The sequence below is a fragment of the Prionailurus bengalensis genome, chromosome C1 (assembly GCF_016509475.1).
Source record: "Prionailurus bengalensis isolate Pbe53 chromosome C1, Fcat_Pben_1.1_paternal_pri, whole genome shotgun sequence".
Classification (NCBI taxonomy): Eukaryota; Metazoa; Chordata; class Mammalia; order Carnivora; family Felidae; genus Prionailurus; species Prionailurus bengalensis.
The window spans coordinates 17039945-17064432 of NC_057345.1; the positions used below are offsets into that span (position 1 = coordinate 17039945).

Genomic DNA, 24488 nt, shown 5'->3' on the forward strand with positions numbered 1-24488 from the left:
GCAGTGGGGCTCACCGCGCCTGCCGAGTGGTTCCAGGCTGCAGCCGAGGCAGTGTCTCCCACCCGATTCCGACGAGTCAGCACCTCAGACACGGTGAGGCTACTCTGGGTCCTTCTGGAGGTGAGCTCAGGGGCATCCCCTGAATTTCCTGCCCTTTGAGCACCCTGCTCACAAAGGTACAACTTGGGCTGTCCAAGGTCTGAACAGTCTGTGGAGGCCCTCTGGGTGTAGGCGTTGGTGGCTTCCACGTTTCTACCTATTCGAGCTGGGGGGTCTTCTAAGGAATTCAAGTCTCGCCTACTCTTCCAGGCGTTCCGCACAGTAACGTGTCTGGCATCTGAAGAGCCCACTTCTGAAGGGGCACTATGGCTTTTCCACCTGATTGTCTCCGCTGGGGGGGCATGGCTGTTCCTCTCCACAGGATCTGATGGCTTGATTATAATGCTGCTCCGAGAGACCACTGTTTCTGGCTTGTTCTTCAGGGGCCCATCTCCCATTCTTTCAGCTTCTGTGAACTGCAGAGCAATGTCATGTTTGTGAATGGAGAGCTCAAAGGGAGAGCTGACGTGGTTGCTGACTGATGTGAGCTCTGCTGGCCCAACCTGGATGTTGCTGGTGGATGTGTGCCTTTCCCTCGGGGCCTCACCTGGGGCAGCTCTGGGGCTGCCGCTGTCAGAGGGGTAGATAGTTATGCTGCTTGTCACCTTGTTTGGCCCTGGTTTGGAGGTGGATTTCTGCTTCTCCATTGTGGCCTCAGTTCCAGATCCTCCCATGATTTTTTTCACATCCTTATCAATGATGACAGGTTTGATGATGGCTCTAGACCGCAACGCCTCTCTGGGGCTAAAGGGCCGCTGGCTTTTTACCCCAGCACCATTGGCGTCTGGGAATTCCGTGGCATTGGTGGAGGCTCTGACAGGTTTCACAGACTCACTTTCTGTCCCAGCATCTTTATCATTCTCAAACAGGGAGGTTCTGAGTCCCCCTCGGGATTTGGCTCTCTCTCTAGAGTTGGGTTGGTGTTTGAGCTCTGGCTCTGGAGTGATGGTGGTGTTTACCAATTTGGCAGTAACAAGAGACGTCACATCCACGTCGTCATCTGAGTCTGGCTTCTCTCTGCCACTGGGCTTGATGACCCGGCACCTCAGGGTCTCATGTTGACTGCTGTCTTCCATCACGACTGCTACGGGTTGATCAACACCTTCTTTATTTGGGGTTGAAAAGCCCTGAAGGATGTTCTCTTGGCTTCTGGAATTATAAGGATACTTTGATAAAAGTGGAGGCTTGGAATTTGGGGAAGTGGTATCAGCCTCCAGGCCACTGACAGCCTTTTTGCCCTTGGAGAGCCCTTCTGAGGAAGATCTTCGGGATGAGGCCAGAGCTCCAACTGCCTTAGGACTGCCACAGTCTGCAGCCTGGGTTACCTGACTTCCATTGCCAGGTACCTGCCCCCTTTTGCCAAAGAGGGCCTCAGAAGAGGTGTCAGAAGCCTTGTCAGCTCTACCCAGTACGTCACTGGGAACAGATCCATGGTTGGTATTATCACTAAATGTTCGTGTTGTCTTCTCCACTTTTCCCTTCAACCCACCCTCAGTACCTGGTTTGGGAGTACTCTTCCAAGCTTTACTGTGCTCCTGAGCAGCAGGTGGGTAGCGGCTAAGCACTGAAGGCTGCTCCCTGGACTTCTTCCCTTCGCTCTGAGAGGAGCCAGATACAAATCGGTCTTCAGTTCTCCTTGTCTCCTGAGTCCCACTGTCTGTACCCGCCCCGATGTTGGAAGCTTTGGCTGCCCTCCTATTGGTGAAACTGGGAGAGGAAACCTGCCTGTTGCCCAGAGAACAGTTTTCATTGTTGAGCGCAATATCTCTGTTTCGATGCCTCTCCCGCTTCTGCTGAGGGGACAGTTCCCGCAGTGTGTGCTTGGACACAGGTACCTCATTGCCATGGCCTCTTAACTTAGTCCTCTCGTGCCTGCCTTTGCCGGACAGGAAAGCCTCTTCCCCTTCTACCTCCCCGTTCTCTAACTCTTTCTGTTTCTTGATTTGTAGCTTTATCTCCTCCAGCTGGCTGGCTAAGAGTTTGTTTTTATTTTGTTCACTTAGGTAATTATCCTGAAGATCATTATTTTTGGCCCTCATTTTCTTAAGCTCTTCTTCCAAAGATTCAAAATGTTTGATTTGTGTCTTGAGTTTCTCAATCTCTTGGTTGAGATCTTTAACTTTGTTGTCTTCTTGATTTCGGTTCTTTTCGTTTTCTGATTTGTTTCTTGTTTCATTCTCTACCTGCTTTAGATAGTCCAGAGCGCCCTTCCTTCTTGATTCTTTGCATGGCAGTGTGGAGGAGATCCCGTCCTCAATCCGCAGGTCATTCCTTTCCAGAAGATTAGAAGCATTCCTTGAATAATCTCGGTTCATTTTTTTGTTCTGCTCCAGTTTTTGAGTGAGCTCTTTTATCAGTTTCTCATTCTCTTTCTCCTTTTCATTCAAGTATTTTCTCTCACTTACAAAGTTCAGAGTTAATGACTTCAGTTTTTCTAACTCTGACACTAAACTCTGCTCAGTTTTATCCAGGCGGTCCTCGGAAGATTCTAGTTCTTTCACTTTGACCCTGAGCATTTCCAGCTCAGCGGAGATCTTCTTTGTCAGGTTTCTCTCCTCATTCAGGCTCAGACAGAGTTGGGTACAATCGTTCTTACTCCTGCCAAAGGCTTCCTCCAGCTTCTCCAGTTCAGCCATTCGTTTCTGAAGCCGTTCAATCTCAGATTTCAGCTCCCGGGTGAGGTTTTCTTCCTCTTCAAGCTTCTCCTTCATCAGCTGACACAGATCCTCTGCCCTCTTAATTTCCTCATCTTTGCCTTCAATTCTCAGCACTCGCTGGCGCAACACTTCAATCTCCGCCAACATGCTGGAATTGCTGCCTTCCGCCTGAATCACCTTGTCCTGGAGATCCAGGAGCTCATCCTCTGCTTTCTGGAGGTTTTTTGTGGCTTCCTCCAACTCATCGAGGCGGCGACTTAGACTTTGTAACTTAAACCGCAAGTGGCGGCTGGAGGCAGTATCCTTGTAGCTTGTAAATTCAGCCATGTCTACTGCTAGCCAGTGTGGGCTCCTAGAGGCATCCAGTTCCACTCAGGGGGCTGAGAAATGGTTACCTTTCTCTTGGCATCCACAACCTTCTTTGGCAGCTGGAGACCATTATCAGTCTATAGAAGGAAAGCAGATATACACAATGGAATATTACTCGGCAATCAAAAAGAATGAAATCCTGCCATTTGCAACTACGTGGATGGAACTAGAGGGTATTATGCTAAGCAAAATTAGAGAAAGACAACTATCCTATGACTTCACTCATATGAGGACTTTAAGACACAACAGATGAACACAAGAGAAGGGAAGCAAGAATAATATGAAAACAGGGATGGGGACAAAACATAAGAGACTCTTTATATAGAGAACAAACAGAGGGTTGCTGGAGGGGTTGTAGGAGGGGGGATGGGCTAAATGGGTAAGGGGCATTAAGGAATCCACCCCTGAAATCATTGTTGCACTATATGCTAACTAACTTGGATGGAAAGCAGAAAGCATGTCAGGCAGCAAATCCAATTATCTGTACTTCAGCTCCCAGTTGTTAACAGACCTCTCGTATTAATTCTTGTGCCTAGAACACAGCAGGTGTTCAAATTTGTTGAATGAATGAATTTTAATAAACCTGCAGAAAAACACTGGTTTTTCTTTATGACTGATGTTGAGGTGATACCTAGTTTCATCCTAATGAAGAATGCTACCAGTGGCTGCATGGCAAAAAAAACACAGAAGAATACCCCATTTCTCATGGCAAGCTCTAAGAATCTCTTTACCATCTGCCACCTACATAATGTCAGGAGAGTCATCTCAGGAGAGTAACAGCTCCAGTTTTACTTAGTTGTAAAATGGGTATAATAATCGCTACCACATCTCTCCCCATTATCATTCGGAGATAATGCATAGAGCTCTAGGTAACAAAGCAGTAAATAATCCTAAAATTATTAAGAACTACAACAGCTTCAGGGAAAGAAGTAGATTAGTGAAAAAAAAGTCACCTCACTGACACCAGGGAGATAAAAGGACCTAGGCTCCGTGAGGGGAGACAAAAAAGGGTATATCCCTAGAGAATGTATAATCTTTGGCCTGCCTTCACTTGAGTTCAGAGTTCAGATTTACACTGCCTTGAGGGGTCTGATATCAACTTCTCCTCGCAGAGAATCTAACCAAAAATGGTCTCAGCCTGGTAAAATCCCTGGGAAACCTACCAGAGGTAAACAAAAATACTCTGGAGAGAGAGACTCTCTACCAAGGTCACATAAGAGTCCCATAGATAAAGTCCTGCTGAACCTGAGTTTACAATTCTAAATTACAAAACACAGAAGGACCAATCTTTTACTATGACTGAACAACAGGTATTTACACCAGTAAGAACCAAAGTTAGTAAGACACACTAGAAACTGTAAGTACATTCCAATGTTTAAAGTCATAGAAGAAGGAATCAAAACCAGGAGACAAGAAAATGGTATCAACAAAGATCAGAAGATTTTTAAATTAACCAAATAGAATCGCTTAGAAATGGAAAGAGAAATGGCAAATTAGATGCAAATGAAAAGAATGCAGTATTTGAGAAGAGCTATAAGGAGATTACAAAAGGTAGCACAAACTTAGAAATTTTGTGAAAGAAAGGTTAATAGGGGGAATAAAATACAGAGGTCCAAAAATGAAGTTTTAACACGTGGCCCAAAAGGAAGAACAGAGAGAATGGGGGAGAGGCAGAACTACTAGCTAAGTATTTTTCAAGAGTTGATGAAAGGGAGCCTCATATTTAGGAAACAAAGTCCCAACCAAGCAGGGTAAAAGTTAAATCTGCACCTAGACACATGATAAGGATACAGCAGAATACCACAAAGAGAAGAGAAGCAACAAGAAGGAAAAATATTCTATGAAGAAGTAACAACTGAACTGGCTTCTCAACAGAAACTTAAGTGTCAAATAGAAGACAAAAGACAGGATGGGGCACCTGGCTGGCTCAGAGCATGCAACTCTTGGTTCTCAGGGTTGTGGGTTTGAGTCCCATGCTGGATGTACAGATTACTTAAAAATCTTTTAAAAAACAAAACAAAAAAACTAGAGAGGTGCCTGGGTGGCTCAGTCAGTTAAACATCCTGAAGACTTCAGCTCAGGTCATGATCTTGTGGTTCACGAGTTCAAGCCCTGTGTCAGGCTCTGTGCTGACAGCTCAGAGGCTTGAGCCTACTTCGGATTCTCTCTGCCCCTCCTCTGCTCACACTCTCTCTCTCTCTCTCTCTCAAAAATAAACAAACATTAAAGAACTTATCAAAACAGTATGAAGGTTCCTCAAAAAGTTCCTGCCCTATGATCCAGCAACTGCACTACTAGGTGTATATCCAAGGAATACAAGTGTGCTGTTTTGACGGGGCACATGCACCCCAATGTTTATAGCAGTGCTATCAACAATAGCCAAAGTATGGAAGGAGCCCAAATGTCCATCGGCAGATGAATGGATAAAGATGTGGTGTGTACACACACACACACACACACACACAATGGAGTATTCCCTGGTAATCAAAAAGAATGAAATCTTGCCATTTGCAACTACGTGGATGGAACTAGAGGGTATTATGCTAAGTGAAATAAATCAGAGAAAGACAAATATCATATGACTCCATTCATATGTGGAATTTAAGATACAAAACGAATATAAGGGAAGGGAAGCAAAAATAATATAAAAACAGGGAGGGGGACAAAACATAAGAGACTCTTAAATACAGAGAACAAACAGGGTTGCTGGGAGGGGCTGCGGGTGGGGGGATGGGCTAAATGGGTAAGGGGCATTAAGGAAGACACTTGTTGGGATGAGTGCTGGGTGTTACACATAAGGGATAAATCACTGAAATCTGAAATCATTGCACTATATGCTAACTTGGATATAAATTAAAAATAAATTTTAAAAATTAAAAAAAAACCAGGGCGCCTGGGTGGCGCAGTCGGTTAAGCGTCCGACTTCAGCCAGGTCACGATCTCGCGGTCCGTGAGTTCGAGCCCCGAGTCAGGCTCAGGGCTGATGGCTCAGAGCCTGGAGCCTGTTTCTGATCCTGTGTCTCCCTCTCTCTCTGCCCCTCCCCCATTCATGCTCTGTCTCTCTCTGTCCCAAAAATAAACGTTGAAAAAAAAAATTTTTTTAAAAACTGGACACCTGGGTAGCTCAGTCGGTTAAGGGTCCCACTCTTGGTTCCAGCTCAGGTCATGATCTCATGGTTTGTAAGTTCGAGCCCCAAGTCAGGCTCTGTGCTGACAGCGTGGGATTCTCTCACTCTCCACACCACCCCCCCCGGCCCCCCACTCCCACTCAAACTTAAAAAAAAAGACAAAAGACATGGTAATATCTTTATGAAAGAAGGTACAATTGAACACTTTTCAGAACACAAAGGAAAATAAAAACCTAAGTGTTTACTATTAACAGACTTTCACTGAAAAAACTATTTATGGATGTAATTCAGAATATAGATGGGGCACCTGGGTGGTTCAGTCGGTTAAGCATCTGACTCTTGATCTCAGAGTCATGAGTTCCAGCCCTGTGTTGGGCTCTACGCTGGGGGTGGAGCCTACTCAAAGGAAAAGAATATAGAAAATGATCACTTAGGAAAGGCATGAGATGCAAGAAGAAACAGTAAGCAAAGAAATCAACCCAAACAAGCATTGGTTCAGTTAAACAATAAACAAAAATTAACTGGGAGTGGGAAGGGGAAGGGCAGGATAAAACCAAAGTGGAACTACCTGAAATGGTAGATAATAACATGTTAAGTCCTAAAGAAGGAAATCAGAATTCAAGTGTTCTTAAAACTCTGTATTTTGAAGGAAGAGGATAGAATTATTATAACTTTCGACCTTGGTAAGAGTAGATATTAATAATATATCTGATAAGGCATCAATAAGCAGAGTATATATAAAGAACTCCTACAACCTAACAAAAAACAAACAACATGATTAAAAACTGGGCCAAGGACTTGAATAATTGATCCAAAGATGATACCCAAGTGACCTACAAGCATACGAAAAGATACTCAATATCACACATCATTAGGGAAATGCAAATCAAAATCACAATGAGATATCACTTCACACCCATCAAGATGGCCACTATCAAAAGAACAAGTGGTGGTGAGAATATGGAGAAACTGGAACGCTTGTGCACTGTTGGTGGGAAAATAAAATGGCAAAGCTAAACAGTATGGCAGCTCCTCCAAAAATTAAAAATAGAATTACCGTATGATCCAGCAATTCCACTTCTAGGCCTAACTATAAAAAAATTCAAAACAGGATCTTAAAGAGATAATTTGTACAGCTATGTTCATGACAGCACTATGGCAACCCAGTGTCTGTCTATCAATGGATGATGGAGACACAAAATGCAGTATACGCTACAGTGAAATATTAGCCTTAAAAAGGAGACCTGGATGAACCTTGAGGACACTGTGCTAAGTCAAACAAGCCAGTCACAGAAGAGAAATAGTATATGATTTCACTCATATGAGGTATCTAGGAATATTCAAATTCAAATAAACACAGTAGAATGGTAGTTGCCACAGGCTGGGGGAGGGGGAAATGGGAGTTACTGTTTAATGGGTATGGAATTTCAGTCATGCAAGAAAAAAAAAAATGTTCCAGAGACCGGTTGCACAACAATGTGCAAATATATACTTAACCCTACTGAACTGTAAATGGTGAATGTATCTTATGTTATGCATTTTTTACCACAGTTTAAAAAAAAATTAATTTAAGGGAGGAAAGAAGTAAAAAGCACAGAGAAGGTAGGGCAGATTTCCCACTTCTGGTCCAGAAATGCAAATGTAAAGAGCTTAGAAGTCATCACTCTGTGTCTTAATATATAAAAAACTGAACAGACTGAAAATTCACAACTCTTCTTAGGTCCATGAGAGAAATGAGGTCACAAAAACCACTTCCCTAAAACTTAGACAAGTGGATGCAAAGAATCAACAATTTACAAAAATAGAAATTCACCAGTAGAAACCTCCATGGGAACCAGCAGCAGGGTAGGAAAACCTAAACTGCAATTGACAAACTGCTGGAGGCTCAGTGTGGACAACTCTGAGAGTTAAGAACAAGAGGGAGTCTGTGTTGGGGGGGGATGCCCCCTATTTGGTGAGCTTTACCTCCATGAGTTGAACGAGGTTCTCACAGTGAAGATGAGAGACTTCCCCCACCCTGTGCATCCAACAGGGGAGTGTTAAATCAACCGTTTTGAAACCAGAACCTGGGGGAAGGGAAATCCCCAATTCCTGCTCCCTCCAGCCATCCTGTACCACCTGAGAGGTATGGGAGGTTGGGAGGAGAAGGGGAAAAGGCTATCACTAAAGGCTTACTTACCTCAGTTTTTTTTTTTTACCCAGGACATCATGTCCTGCTTTCACCAAAAAAAATCATAAGGCATACTAAAAGGCAAAAAATAGTTTGAAAAAACAGAGCAAGCATCAAAACTGGACTCAGAAATGGCAGATGTTGGAATTACCAGAAATTTAAAATATCTACTGCGATAAGGGCTCTAACGGAAAAAGTAGTCACCATGCAAGAACAAATGAGTAACAGAAATGGAAGTTCTAGGAATCAACAAAATGTTACAGGCACCTGGGTGGCTCAGTAGTTTAAATATCCGACTTTGGCTCAGGTCATGATCTCGTAGTTCATGACTTCCAGGCCCATATCCCTGCTTGGGATTCTCTCTCCCCATTTTTCCCCTCCCCAACTAGCGCATGCATGCACGCTCTCCCTCTCTCTCAAAATAAATAAATGGAAAAAAAAAAAACCACATATTTTAATTTTTAAATTTTTTTAAATATTTATTTTTGAGAGAGAGAGCACAAGCAGGGGAGGGGCAGAGAGAGAGGGACACAAAGAATCTGAAGCAGGCTCCAAGCTGCATGCTATGAGCACAGAGCCTGATGTGGGACTTGAACTCACAAACTGTTGAGATCATGACCTGAGCCAGAGTCAGATGCTTAACCAACTGAGCCACCCAGGTGCCCCAAGACCATATATTTTTTAAAACAGAGATCAAAAATACTGTTACAGCAATGAAGACTGCCTTTGATTATCTTATCAGTAGACTAACAGAACTGAGTAAAGACTCTCAGCTTGAGGGTATGTCAATAGAAACTTCCAAGCCTGAAAAGTAAAGAGAAAAATGACTAAAAAAAAGGGAACAGAACATCCAATAAGTATGGGACAACTACACTTGTAATGGGAATTAACAGAAGAAAAATTTGAAGCAATAATGACTGAAAATTTTCCCAAAATTAGTGTCAGACACCGAATAACACCAAGCAGGATAAATGCCATAAAGACAAAAGAAAAACAAGAACCCAACACCTAGACATACCATATTCACACTGCAGAAAATCAAGGATAAGGAAAAAAAATCTTGAAGCCCAGGAAAAAAAACACAACCTACAGAGTAGCAAAGATAAGAATTCCATCTGACTTCTCAGAAGTCATGCAAAGCAAGAAGAGAGTGAAGTGAAATATTTAAAACATTGAAAGGTAAAACAACAAAAACCCAAAACTACAATTCTGTACCCCACAAAAAAGAAAAAAAAAATTCAGTACCATTTCAAAAGTGAAGGAAAAATAAAGACTTAGACAAATAAAAATTGAGATCTGCTGCCAGTAGACCTGCCCTGCAAGAAATGTTAGAAGAGTTCTTCAGGGGCATCTGGGTGGCTCCGTCTGTTAAGCGTCTGACTCTTGACTTCAGCTCACGTCATGATCTCACAGCTTCATGGGTTTGAGCCCTGTATTGGACTCTGCACTGGCAGCATGGAGCCTGCTTGGGATTCTCTCATTCCTCTCTGAGAGGATGTCTCTATTTCTCTCAAAAATAAACTTAAAAAAAAATTCTTCAGTGAGAAGAAAAATGATATGGATTAAAAACTCAAACCACATCAAGAAAGGAAGAGCATTAAAGTTAAAGTAAAATAACATTTTTAATTTTTCTTACTTTTAATTGATCCAACAGATAATTCAAAATAATAGCAACAATGTATTCAATCGTTATACAGCTTATGTATAAATAAAATGAATGACAGCAGTGATACAAGGGACAAGAGAGGAACTAGAAATACTTTATTATAAAGTATTTGTACTACCTATAAATGTACGCTACAAACTCTAGGGCACACTCTTAAAAAAGTTTAATTGGGGGCACCTGAGTGGCTCAGTTGGTTAAGCATCCGACTCTGGCTCAGGTCTCAATCTCGAGGTTGCTGAGTTTGGAGTCCGCATGGGGCTGGCTCTCTGCTGTCATCACGGAGCCCGCTTTGGATCCTCTGTTTCCCTCTCTCCCCGCCCCTCCTATGCACTCTCTGGCGTGCATGCTCACACTCTCTCTTTCTCTCTTTCTCAAAAATAAATAAGCATTAAAAAAATAATATAAGTTTAATTGATATGCTAAGGAGAGAAACTGGATCCATATACAATGCTTAATTAAAACCACAAAAGGCAGGAAAAAAAGCCAAAAAGTAACAAAAAACAAGAGCTTATAATCACTTTAAACATCAACAGTCTAAATACACCAATTAAAAGAGAGAGAGTAGGGGCGCCTGGGTGGCGCAGTCGGTTAAGCGTCCGACTTCAGCCAGGTCACGATCTCGCGGTCCGTGAGTTCGAGCCCCACGTCGGGCTCTGGGCTGATGGCTCAGAGCCTGGAGCCTGTTTCCGATTCTGTGTCTCCCTCTCTCTCTGCCCCTCCCCCGTTCATGCTCTGTCTCTCTCTGTCCCAAAAATAAATAAACGTTGAAAAAAATAAATAAATAAATAAAAAAATAAAAGAGAGAGAGTATATCAAAAGACACGACTGTATGTTTACAAAAACCCCCTTCAAATTTTTTTAATTTCAGTATAATTAATGGACAGTGTTACAGTTTCAGGTGTATGACATAATGATTCAACAATAATATGCATTATTTAGTGCTCATCCACTTTAAAATTTTAATAAAGATGCATAATGATTAAAAGTAAAGGGATGGAGAAAATTTTGCCATACTAATCAAAAGGAAGTTGGACTAGCTACATTAATATCAAGACCGAATATTTCAGAGCAAGTAATCAGGGATAAAGACAGACTTACATGATGATAAAGGAGTCTCAATTCTCCAAGACGTAACCATCCTTAATGTGTATGCACCTAACAAAGAAGCATCAAAAACCAATAGAATTGCAAAGAGAAACAGATGAATCTACTACTATAGCTGGAGACTTCAGCACCCCTCTTTCAGGAACTGACAGATCCGGCAAGCAGAAAATCAGTAAGGAAGGACATAGTTGAAGTCAACAATGCAATCAAGAAACTGCATATAATGAACATATATATAGACTATTCATCCAACAACAATAGCATACACATTCTTTTCTTTTTTTAATGTTTATTTTTGAGAGAGAGCAAGCAGGGGAGGGGCAGAGAGAGAGGAGATACAGAATCCATAGCCAGTAGCGTTCACATTCTTAAGTTCACATGGAACATTCACCAAGAGAGACCACATTCTGAGCCATAAGACACCACAACTTGAAGAACAGAAATCATACATTGTATGCTCTCAGACCACAATGGAATTAAACTAGAAATCAATACCAGAAAGATAGCTGGAAAATACCCAAATATTTGTGGAGATTAAACACACTTGTTTTAAAAATTTTTTAAATATTTATTTATTTTTGAGAGAGAGAGAGAGAGAGAGAGAGAGAGAGGGAGGGAGGGAGGGAGAGGGAGAGAGAATGGGGCAGGGGCAGAGACAGAGAGGGAGACAGAATCTGAAGCAGGCTCCAAGCTATGAGCTGTCAGCACAGAGCCCGATGTGAGGCTCGAACTCAAGAATCACAAAATCATGACCTGAGCCAAAGTCGGATGCTCAGCCAACTGAGCCACCCAGGCACCCCTAAACAACACACTTCTAAATAATTCATGGGTCAAAGAAGAAATCTCAAGAGAAATTTTTAAATATTTTGCACTTAATGAAAATGAAAATACAACTTTATCAACATTTGTGGGGTGTACCAAAAGCAATGCTTAGAGGCAAATGTATTAGGTAAGAACAAAGATCTAATAGCAATAAGCTAAGCTTCCATCTTAGGCAATTAGAAAAAGAAAAGCAAATTAAAACCAAAGTTAACTGAAGAGAAGAAATAAAAATTAAAGCAGAAATCAACTGGTTCTTTGAAAAGATCAATAGAATCAATAAGCCTCTAGCCAGGCTAATGAAGAAAAAAAAAAAAAAAAAGACAAATTACTAATACCAGTAAGAGGGGCTATCACTACAGATCCCATGGACATTAAAAGAACAAGGGATTATGAACAACTCTATGCCCACAAATTTGATAACCTAGATGAAATGTACCAATTGCTTGAAAGATATAATCCTCAGGAACTCACACAAGCAGGAAATAGGTAATCTGAATAGGATTGTATCTATTTAAGAAATGGGAGTCAATAATAACCTTCAAAAACAGGAAACATACTGGGCCTAGATGGGTTCACTGGTAATTCTACCATACATTTAAGAAGTAATTCTATCAATTATAAGAGGTGCCTGGGTTGCTCCACTGGTGAGCATCCAACTCTTGATTTCAGCTCAGGTCATGATCTCATGGTTCGTGGGACAGAGCCCTGGGTTGGGTTCTCTGCACTGAGCACTGACAGCACAGAGCCTGCTTGGGATTCTCTCTCTCTCCCTCTCTCTGCTCAGGTCATGATCTCACTGTTAGTTAGTTAAGTTCCATCCCTGCATCAGGCTCTCCACTGATAGCATGGATCCTGCTTGGGATTCTTCCCCTCTCTGCCCCTCACCCACTAAATAAAGAACAGACTTAACAAACTTTAAGTTAACAAACTTAAAAAGAAAAAACTATACAGTGCCTAGAAGGTAACAGACCAGAAAACTTAAGATGACCTTGGTTGGGTATGGTATGATGAGGACTTTTTAGATACAATACCAAAGGCATGATCCATAAAAGAAATAACTGGTAAACTGGACTTCATTAAAATTAAAAACTACTCTTCAAAAGACAATGTTAAGAGACTGAAAAGATAGGCTATACAGTGGAAAAAAATATCTGCAAAAGACATATCTGATAAAAGAGTGTAAACCTAAAATACAAAGAATCCTTAAAACTCAACAATAAGAAAATAACTTGATTAAAAAATGGCCAGAGAAGATATACAGGTGGCAAATAAGCATATGAAAAGATGCTCCACATCATGTCATCAGGGGAACACAAAACAATGAGATATCAGTATACACCTATCAGAATGGCCAAAATCTGAAACACCAACAATACCAAATGCTAGAATGTGGAACAATAGGAATTCCCAGTGCTAGTGGGAATGCAAACTGATACAACTACTCTGGAAGACAGTTTGGTGGTTTCTTACAACTAAACAGTTTTACCCATATGATCCAGCAATAGCACTCCTTTGTATTTACCCAAAGGAGTAAAATCTGCATGTAGATATTTCTAGTACCTCTACTCATAACTGCCAATACTTGGAAGCAAACAAGATGTCCTTCAGTAGTGAGTGGATAACCTGTGGTATATCCAAATAATGGAATATTATTTGGCTAAAAAGAAATGAGCTATGGGGTGCCAACCATAGCATCCAACGTCGGCTCAGGTCATGATCTCATGGTTTGTGAGTTCGAGCCCTGCACTGGACTCTGCACTGACAGTGCGGAGCCTGCTGGAGATCCTCTTTCTCTCCCTCTCTCCCTCTGTCCCTCCCCTAGTTGCACACACTCGAGTGTACTCTCTCAAAATAAACTTTAAAAAATTTGAAAGAAAGAAAGAAGTTATCAAGCCATGAAAACACAAGGAGGCAGCTTAAAGGAAAAGCAGCCAATCTGAAAAGGCTACATACTATATGATTCCAACTACATGACATTCTGGTAAAGTCAAATTATGGAGACAATAAAAAGATCAGGAGAGAGAAACAGAGTGAATTTTCAGGGCAATAAAGCTACTCTGCATAATACTATACCAGTAAATACATCTCATTATAAATTTGTCCAAACTCAGAGAATGTACAACACCCAAGAATGAGTCATGTAAACTATGGACTCTGGGTGATAATGATGTGTCAATGTAGGTTCATCAGTTGTAATGAATGTGGATAATGAGGGAAGCTGTGCACACGTGGGGGCAGGAGTTATATGGGAAATCTCTACCTTCTGCTCCATTTTGCTGTGAACCTAAAAGTGCCCTTTATAAAAAAAGGTAAGTTTAATAGACAACAAGCTTTATGGGAGGGCGGGGCGAGTGCTGAGAGGAGGCTGCAATTTTAAATAGCGCAATTAGGGTAAGCCTCAAGGTGGCGCCTACGCAGAGACTTGAAGGAAGCAAGGAAGAATGTTTAGGGAAGAACATTCCAGGCAAAGAGAAAACTGAAGACAAAGACTACCAAAAAAAGAGCATACTCAATGTATTCAAGGAATATGAACAGCGTGTCTGGGGCTGAGGGAACAAAAGGAGCAGATCAAGAGATGGGGTTGAAGAGGCAGTGGGGGCACCTTGCAGGCCCTGGGGAGGCCTCTGGGTTCTCATTTAAGAAATGGAGATCCATCCAAAGGTTCTGAGCAGAGCAGTAACATATTCTGACTTGGACTTAAAGGGATCGATCTGGACTATATGGTTTCACTTTATGTGGTTGAAAAAGAGGCAAAAACTAATCCATAGAGAGAGTGGTTACCTCTGGGGAGACAGTGACTAGGAGGAGACTGCTGGGGATGTTCTATGGATGATAGATTCCTGCCATCAAGTTATAGAACTGAAGATCTGTACACCGTATGTTATACCTCAATAACAAAAAATAAAGATGGATGCCCTATAAAACAAGATACAGATGGACGTGACTGCTGTGCTCAAAACAGACCACAGAGGATAAAGAGTAAGAGCAAGAAGACCAAAAGGAGCCCAGTACAGTAATCGAATCAAAAGGTAATTGTGGCCTGGCCCAGGACAGTGGCCACACACATGGTAAGAAGTGGCCCAACTCTGGCCACTTGAAAGCAGAACCACAGCATTTGCTCTTGAATCGCATGTGAGGTGTGAGATAAAGGGATTAAAGAGGACTCCAAGGGTTTCGGTCCGAATTTGCAGCAGGATGGAATTGGTATCAGTTCAAACAGGGACGACTGGATGAGCAATCTGAGAAGGAAGATCAGGAGCTCGGTTTGGGACACACTATTTATGAGATGTGTATTAGTTATCCAAATGGGGATGTTAAGAGACTGTCTGAATATACAAGTCTGGAATTCAGGAGAGAGAATGGGCTGAACAGATAAATCTGTGAGTCAACAAAGAATGGATGGCTTAGAAAACCATGATCTGGATGAGACTGTCAAGGAAGTGAGTAAATACAAAGAAATCAAGAGGGCAAAGGTCTGAGCCCCAAGGTGGCCAATATTTTTTACTGGTGGAAATGCAGAGTAAACAGCAAAGGACACAAAGACAAAGTCGGCAAGGTAAAGGAAAACGGGGAGAATATAGTATCATGGCAGCCCAGCAAAGAAAGCCTTTCAAGGAGAAAGGAGTGCTCAGCTCTGTCAGGTGAAGCTGATGGCTCAAATAAAATGATGGCTGAGAAGAGACCACTAAATTTCACAACATGGAAGTCACCCTGACAAGAGCAGCACTGTAAAGTGATGGAAGTGAAAGTTTTATTAGAGTTTGAGGGGTGCCTGGGTGGCTCAGTTGGTTGGCATCTGACTTCGGCTCAGGTCATGATCCCGCAGTCCGTGAGTTGGAGCACTGTGTTGGGTTCTGCTGACAGCTCAGAGCCTGGAGCCTGCTTCAGATCCTGTGTCTCCCTCTCTCTGCCCCTGCCCCACTCACACTCTGTCTCTTTCTCAATAATAAACATTTTTTTTAATTTTTTAAAAGAAAAAAAGTTTGAGAAAATAAGGTGATGAACTGGAGAACACAAATATTAGATGACTTCTGAATTCTGTTAAAAAAAAAAAACAGAGCAAATAGGTGGGGAGGCCACTGACAGAAAAAGTGGTAGCAAAGTGTTTCTTTTTAAGACAGAAGAAAAAGCATGCTGGTATACTGGAATACGATCCAGGAAAAAAGGGAAATTTTGACAAATTATGAAAGGCAGAAAACCTTCTGGAGCAATGAATATTCTTGGGTAAAGGAGAGAAAATGGGGCTCTAGCATAAAGTACAAGCAGCAGTGCTAGAGAACACAGTTCATGCATGGTGACAGACAGCAAGGCAGAGGAAGACAGGTGTGGTGGCAGGAGTCTAGTAAAGTTCTCTTTAGGTGGTTTTTGCATCTTCACTGAAATAGAAAGTAAGGTCATCCTCTTAAAGTGTCAGTGGGGGGTAAAGTATTATAGGTTTCAGATCTGGTCAGCCAGGTGAGTGGGAAATACAGAACAATCACCAGGCAACATTAAAGGCCCACTTAAAATTCATGGTTAGGATTTAAAGTGAAACCAATCAGCAAGGTTGTATTTTTATAACCAGTCTTGTTCAGCTGACCAGATGAACGCACAGAGAAGACAGAGTTGCACTGAACCAGGTTGGAACTTGATGAATTCAACAAAGCAAGAGAAGGCCACAGGAATTACAGGCATGTATAAGGGAACTTAAGCTCATTCAGTAAAGATGAATGAGAACATACAAAGAACAGTGAAAATGTAATAGGACCAAATGAATGGAAAGTACCAACAAGGACAAAAGGACTGCTGGAGTTAGGGTCCTAGTGGGAGTGAGCTTGAACGACAAGAGATGGTAACCAGAGGGGGAATCTATCTCCAGGAACTGAAATTACCAAGGGGTTGCAGTAACTGATGTCAAAAACTAAGGTATGAATAAGTGGAGTACAGAATTTTTAGGGCAGTGAAACTACTCTATATGATACCACAGTGGTAGATACATGTCATTATACATTTGTCCAAACCCACTGAATGTACACCACCAAGAGTGAACCAGAACATAAACTACAGATTTGGGGCAATTATGGCGTGTGAACGGAGGTTCATCAGTTGTAACATATACCACTCTGGTGAGGGATGTTGATAATGGGAAAGGCGGGCAGGGAGTATATAAGGAATCTCTTCCCTTCCCCTTTCTTCTGTGAACCGAAAAATGCTCTAAAATAAAGATTTTATTAAATTAAAGATTTTATTTTTTACAGTAATCTCTACACCCTGTGTGAGGCTTAAACTTACAAGCCCGAGATCAAGAGTTGCACACTCCATCAACTGAGCCAGCCAGGTGCCCCTAAGATAGTCTTAATAAAAAATAAAATAAAAAACCTGAAGTTTTTGGTCACAGATGAGCATGATTGTGCTAATGCTGGGGGCAGGATGGGGTTTTAAAAAGATCACTGGATGGGGCGCCTGGGTGGCGCAGTCGGTTAAGCGTCCGACTTCAGCCAGGTCACGATCTCGCGGTCCGTGAGTTCGAGCCCCGCATCGGGCTCTGGGCTGATGGCTCGGAGCCTGGAGCCTGTTTCCGATTCTGTGTCTCCCTCTCACTCTGCCCCTCCCCCGTTCATGCTCTGTCTCTGTCCCAAAAATAAATAAACGTTGAAAAAAAAAAAAAATTAAGAAAAAAAAAAAAAGATCACTGGAGGGGCGCCTTGGTGGCTCAGTTGGTTGAGTGTCCGACTTCAGCTCAGGTCATGATCTCACAGTTTATGAGTTCAAGCCCCGCGTCAGTCTCTGTGCTAACAGCTCGGAGCCTGGAGCCTGCTTCAGATTCTGTGCCTCCTTCTCTCTCTATTCACATTCTATTCTGTCTCTGTCTCTCTCAAAAATAAACGTTTAAAAATTTAAAAAAAAAAATCACTGGAAGAGAAAAAGAACTGAGAGGCAAGGACCACAGAATTGTACATTGAAAGCACCCCAAATTAACAGGACCAGAGGGGCGCCTGGGTGGCTCAGTCGGTTAAGCGGCCAACTTCGGCTCAGGTCATGATCTCGCAGTCTGTGAGTTCAAGCCCCACGTCGGGCTCTGTGCTGACAGCTCAGAGCCTGGAGCCTGTTTCAGATTCTGTGTCTCCCTCTCTCTGACCCTCCTCTGTTCATGCTCTGTCTCTCCCTGTCTCAAAAATAAAAACGTTAAAAAAAAAAAAATTTAACAGGACCACAGCTGGAAAAAGTGACATTAAACAAGAAGCTAAAGCCACTGAGAAATCAGAGGCAATTTGGGGAACTGGGGGCGTAAGAAGGTGACAGCAGGACTAAGGGTGCTGGGTGTTATAGTCTGATGAGATTAGATTTAAAACTAGGGGGAAAGAGGGGAGGAACGTGGTCTGAGCCATAACAGAAAAACAGCTACCACTTGAAAGAGAATAATGGATTCATCAATGGTCCCACAAGAAAACATAGGGCCAAAGGAAAGATTTGTGGAAATGACAAAAGCCACTTGTCTCCAACGCCAAGATCCCTTCTACTGACTGCACTGCAAGCCTACAGCCACCAGATGGAACCCATGCACCGCCCTTAAAAATACCAAGACCTCTGAGGTTTGGGAAATACAGTCTCCCTCTCTCAGCCTCTGAGATCCTACCCTCTCCCGGATTATTTCTCCACCACTTTGCTTCCCTGGATACATCCTTCTCTAACCTCTCATCTTTGCTTCTTTTGGTCTCCCATCCTTCTCTTGCCAGTTTATATGCTTTCTCATTCTCAAAAATGGAAGGGGAGGGGTACCTGTATGGCCCAGCTAGTTAAGCAGACTTCGACTCAAATCATGAGCTCAAGCTCCGCTTCGGGCTCGCTGCTGTCAGCACAGAGCCTGCTTCAAATCCTCTGCCCACCTACCTCTCTGCCCCTCCCCAGCTCATTCTCTCTCTTGCTCTCAAAATAAATAAATAAACTTTAAAAAAAAAAAAAACTGGAAGGGAGAGAAAGATATATGTTTACACTCATATATGGATCTTGAGAGACTTAACAGAAGACCATGGGGGAAGGGAAGGGGGGAAGAAACGATACAGAGAGGAAGGGAGGCAAACCATAAGAGACTCTTAAATACAGAGAACAAACTGAGGGTTGATGGGGGGTAGAGAGAGGGGAAAGTGGGTGATGGGCATTGAGGAGGGCACTTGTTGGGATGAGGACTGGGCGTTGAAGCCAATTTGACAATAAATTATATTTTTAAAAAATGGAAGGGGGAAACCCTAAATTTATATATTTATATAACAAAAAAAAAAAACCTTTTCCCTTATTCCCATCCACTTTTCCTACTTCAAGTGCCATTTGTTTTTGGCCTTTTGCCTAGTGGTATGGTAAAAACAAACTAACCAACAAGCAAAATCCTTACCAATCTATACACAGGGTGAAGGAAATAGAGGGCTGAACTAAATACAGGCCATAAACCAATTTTAAAAGGATCTGTACTGGCACAGTAGTTACTGGAAAACAAATGATATATGATGTGTCCACAAAGTACTTTAAATCAGCTTATCCTTGTAAATATGCTAGAAAGCCATAAAGTTATACGCTTTAAAGAGATGAACTTTATGATATATAAATTAGATCTCAATAAAGCTGTTTAAAAAAAATCCCAGCTTACCCCAAACTGAAACATTCCCCTCAGCAACTTAGTTATACTAGTTTATACTATAGTTTTCATAAACAAATCCCATTTTCAGAAGAGAGAAATGTTAAACTCTAATATAGTCCCATCTATAAATTGTAATTCTGAACTAGCAGAATCCACAAATCCTACTGCTTATTCATTTGGCTTTTAGTGCCAATTTTATATGTTCTGTTCAAAACTCGATATGAACCAATCAGTACACCACTAGAAATGGAAAAGCTAAGCCCAGTAACTATACAGCACATACTTACTACAGGTGTGAAGAGAAGGAGTTTCACAAACCACTACTCAAAATCCTTTCAAAGTACTTATTGCTCTCAGGACCAAAGTCCCCAAGAAGGCATGCAAAGCCCCAAAGGATCTGGCCCTGCCTACCTAGTCAACCTTGTCTTCAAACTCCATGTGGGCTCCACACTCTTGGAGCCCACCAACTTTGCACTCTATCATCTCCAGGCCTTTACTAGCTTGACTGGTAATCCTTCTCATTTCTCCAAATGCCACCTCAGACAATACCTCCTCCTGGAATCGTCTGTAGCAACTTCCTCCCCAAAACTGCAGGGCAAAGCAGGGCTTCTCCTTCTTGCTTTTACAGTGTGTACTGTACTGGTCCATTCACAGCACACATCACACTGTATTCAAGTTGTATTTACCCATTTTGTTTCTCCAACTTGTTTCTTATTCACCACTGTATTCTCAGTACCCAGCAGGAAGCCTAGTACATTATTAATGCGTAAAATTTGATGAATGAATGGCTGAATGGCTGGAGCCATTATTAAATGGCTTATCGGTTCTTTGGCACTAACCATTAACACAAAACAATAAAAATGATGTCAACAAGCTACTCGTGGATTACAAGGGTGAAAACAATTGGCAGATATGGCAGCACAGATACCTGGTCCTGTGGTGATGCCCTAAACGACCTCATCCCAAGCCCAGTGTCACCTGTAGAGTCTCAGTCCTGGTGCTTTTCCATTTGAACTTGCCCTTTTGGGCTTTCAGGTCTATACCAGATCTTTTTCCACTCCTTAGAGTGGGATTTCAGAGCCAAAATGTAGCTAAAAGATCATTCAGTCCACTGGTTTTCAATCTGGGCTCAGCAAATCCCCTCAGGGGTCATTCGGAGCAGGGGAGAGAACAGGGAGAAGGTTTGAGCAGACTGAGCTTCAGGCTCCTTCTCTCATTTTCATCAACCAACGCAACCGATTTCTAGCTTTTTAACATACTGGGTTTCCCCAATATGACAGTAAAGAAAGAACTCCACCACTTTCGTTTAAAATAAAACCACCTTAGGAGGCCTGGGTGGCTCAGTCAGTTAAGAATCCAACTCCTGGTTTCTGCTCAGGTCATGATCTCGCAGTTGTGGGTGCAAGCCCCACACCAGGCTCCACGGTGATGGCAGGAAGCCTGCTTGGGATTCTCTCTCTCTCCCTCTCTCTCTGCCCCTTCCCTCCCTGCTTGTGCTCGTTCTCTCTCTCTCTCTCTCTCAGAATAAATAAACTTAAAAAAAAACTTACAAAATAAGACCACCTATTTGGCCCAATCCCCTTACTTTAAAAATGAAGAAACTGAGATTCAGAAGTAAATACTGTGGTTTCTCTAGCAACTCAGAAAAGGTAAGGACTTTAGTCTCCTGACTATCCAGAATTCTTCCCATTGTGCAGAAACACCTGCCTGGAAACTCTTAAGCATTTTTACAAAGTGAGGAGTTCTGATTATTCACAGACCAATAACAAAAAGGTACAGAGGACAACCACCAATGGAGCACTACTGTACTGTAGACAATATATTAAGTACTTAATTCACATGCTTTCTCTCGGAACCTCAGATCTACCCTTTACTTTTTCTTAAATCACCTAAGGCTTTCTCTTCCATACAAGTATGGTAATCCCCAGGGATGTAAAGGACTTAGCAGAATGCCTTGCCCTAAGTCACAACAAGCAGTAGCTATTACTATTATTCTATTCAGTCTCCACAAAAATGTTATGGGATAGGAACCTTTGAACTCCTAATGTCACACAGCTGGCAAGGAGGAAAGCCAGATGTTGAACCCAAGTCTACTTCCACAGTCCATATTATTTTGAGAATGTTACTCTGTTGGCCAAATCAATAATCTCTGTGCCCCAGCGCCCTCCTCTGAGCAAATGAACAAATACCAACCCCACCTACCACACAACAACAACAACAAAAAGTCAGCTATAAAGGGCTCTGAAAAGTCCTATGCATACCTAAGGTAAGTTTCACCAGGCACAATCCTCCTAGAAATAGCCTCTCACTAAAATCAGCCCTTCTGCCCAGAGAAAACAAGAAATTTGATCAAAAATGGAGTCAGAGTGCCACTTTTCTCTAACCTTTTGGCCCTACGCATAGCCAGAGAAAGAAATGGCTTTGCTATCTCCAGGACCATCCAAAGGCGAGGGGCAGATGCCTCTCTTCCCAGTACCTCCCACATGCCCTAGTAACAGTATGTTTATCCAGATAAAATTCATTTGTAGACACCTACAAAACGTCTATGATGCACCTAGCATTTTGCCAAGTGCTATACAGATTATCAAGACCTAACCCTTGCCTTTAAGTCATCAGAAAGAGAGAGCTAACTATAAAACAATAATGAAGAAGCCTCCCTGACAGTCACACACAATACAACACCCATCCTTTTGCTTCCAGTCCTCTTACCATACTTTTTCACTTAGCACATTTTACCACTTGATGTATGTTGCACTGGAAGCTCAGAAGAAGTGACTAATTGTGCCCAAGGGTGGATTCTGGGGAAAAAAATTGTTGATATTAAACCTCAGGAATCATAGGAAAGGGAAAAGAGGCAAGGGTGGTCCCATCCTTTAATGCCAACTTGCCCTCCACACCAGTGTCTAGCTGAGTTCCCATTCACATGAGAAAGATACGGCATCAATTCTCTCTCATTCAGGGCTCCTTTCTGCCAAAGTTCTTGAACCCAGTTCCAAACGGCCCTATCTAGCATTTTGGAGGCTGGCTCTTCTTCCTGTCCCACTGGACCAGGAAAGTCTGAAATAGAACATAATCAAACTTGCCCTGCCCTTTCCCCCTAACATAGCTGTCATGATTCACACTTCCTGTTCCCAACAGTCATTGAAGATAGGGGGTCGACAAACTTTGTCTTTAGAGTTTGACAGTATCCATCATCATAAGCTAGGAGTAGAATTGCTGAATCAATATGTGGTACATCTGAAACTAATATAACATTGCATGTTAATTATACTTCAATCTTGAAACGTTTGATAGTATACATAGAAGTATACAACTTAGTTTAATAGTAAATAGTTCAGGCTTCAGAAGACCCAAGTTGGAGGTCTGTCCTTGTAGCATGAAACAACTGTACACAATGTATGAGCTGTGTTCCATCCAACTTTATTTACAAAAACAGGCAGTGGGCCCGTGGACCACCATTTGCCAACCCCTGATCAAAGGGAAAATGGGAAGACTATTTTTAAACAGCCTTCTCCCAACCATTTCTAGTCACCTGTCTTAAGCCCTTAGACTATCCATGTCACACCACTTCCTCTTGAGCGCTTCTATTTCATTGTTGGGCCTAAATTATTTTTCCCAGCATCACAAATTCACGTCTTAGATATGCAAACTTCAAAAGTTAGTAGCCCAAGGAGCACAGAGAGAGATTATCTAGGTGGGAAAGGAGTCAAAGACCGTCTGTTCCCACCTCCTAGTCAATGCAGAAGGTACCTCACAAGTAGCCATTTAGCTCCTGTTCAAATACTTCCAAAGACGGGAAAGACACTCATTTCTTCCCAAGGCAACTCACTCCACCTCTGGACAGCTCCAAGACTTTTTCTTTTTTTTTTTTTAAAACACACTTAACCACTTGATTACTGTCTCTTTTTAGTAGAATTTAAGATCCATGAGGTCAGAAACATGGTTTTTCATATCTGTAGCTGTTTTTTACTGCTGTCTCTTCAGCACTTTGAACAGTTTCTGGTACATAAAGGGTATAAAATAATTATTTACAGAGAGCAAAGAAAGAAGGAGGGAGGAAGGGAAGAGAGGAGAGGAGGGGAGGGAGACAGAGGGAACAAAACATCACTGCATTTGGGGAACTTTAATGCAGCAGGACTGAGTGAAGAGGCACAAGGGGAGGAACAGAGCAGGTAAGGCCAGAGTGCAGACAGGGCGCAACATAGACACCCTTGAAATCTCACAGCAAGTGCACAGGCTGAGGTGGTGGTGTTTCAGGAAAAGTTTAGGATTGCGCTTTCACCCCTATCCTCTTCCTTCCAGCCTCCTCCACCCCATTCCCATGGTGAACATCTTTCACAGCAGGACCTGTTCTCTCAAGCTTTTTCAGACAGACCCCCCCCCACAACAATATGCACCCCCGTAAGCTTTGTAAATACTTCCATCACTGTACCCATGATACTTACTTGGTCATATAGCTGTATTCCTCTACTGGGCTCTAAGTTCGGAGAGCAGGGACTGTGTCATCTTTATTTTCCTGACGTGGGCACTGAATACTGTGATGGAGCAAGGCAGGAACCTTATAAATGTGTGGTAGATTAAATGAAGGTTAAGTCTGACTGTATCCTGTACTGACCAAACTACATCTAAGGAATTTTCAGATCTGGGTACCCCATTCAAGAAAGCACTTAGCCTTCTCTCTCAAAAATGAATAAACATTAAAATTTTTTTTTTTTTAAAAAGGCAGCCGGTGGCGGGGAGGGGAGCGCCTGGGTGGCTCAGTCGGTTAACCATCTGACTTTGGCTCAGGTCATGATCTCACGGTTCGTGGGTTCGAGCCCCGCGCTGGGCTCTGTGCTGACAGTTCAGAGCCTGGAGCCTG

The 24488-nt window shown here is 42.4% G+C and overlaps 1 protein-coding gene across 4 annotated transcripts in view; it reads right to left on the bottom strand.

The window, feature by feature from the left end:
• Positions 1-24488, bottom strand: part of LUZP1 (leucine zipper protein 1) — a 103362-nt gene that overhangs the window by 5907 nt on the left and 72967 nt on the right. For 2 of the 4 annotated variants that reach the window (XM_043574062.1, XM_043574060.1), the window contains exons 3-4: positions 24073-24162; positions 15-3202 (exon numbers count right to left, since the gene is read on the bottom strand). In XM_043574062.1, the coding sequence (XP_043429997.1) occupies positions 15-3083 (3069 nt within the window). In that variant the 5' untranslated portion in view covers positions 3084-3202; positions 24073-24162. The remainder of the gene's footprint in view (positions 1-14; positions 3203-24072; positions 24163-24488) is intronic. The other 2 variants (XM_043574061.1, XM_043574063.1) reach the window with 1 other exon arrangement.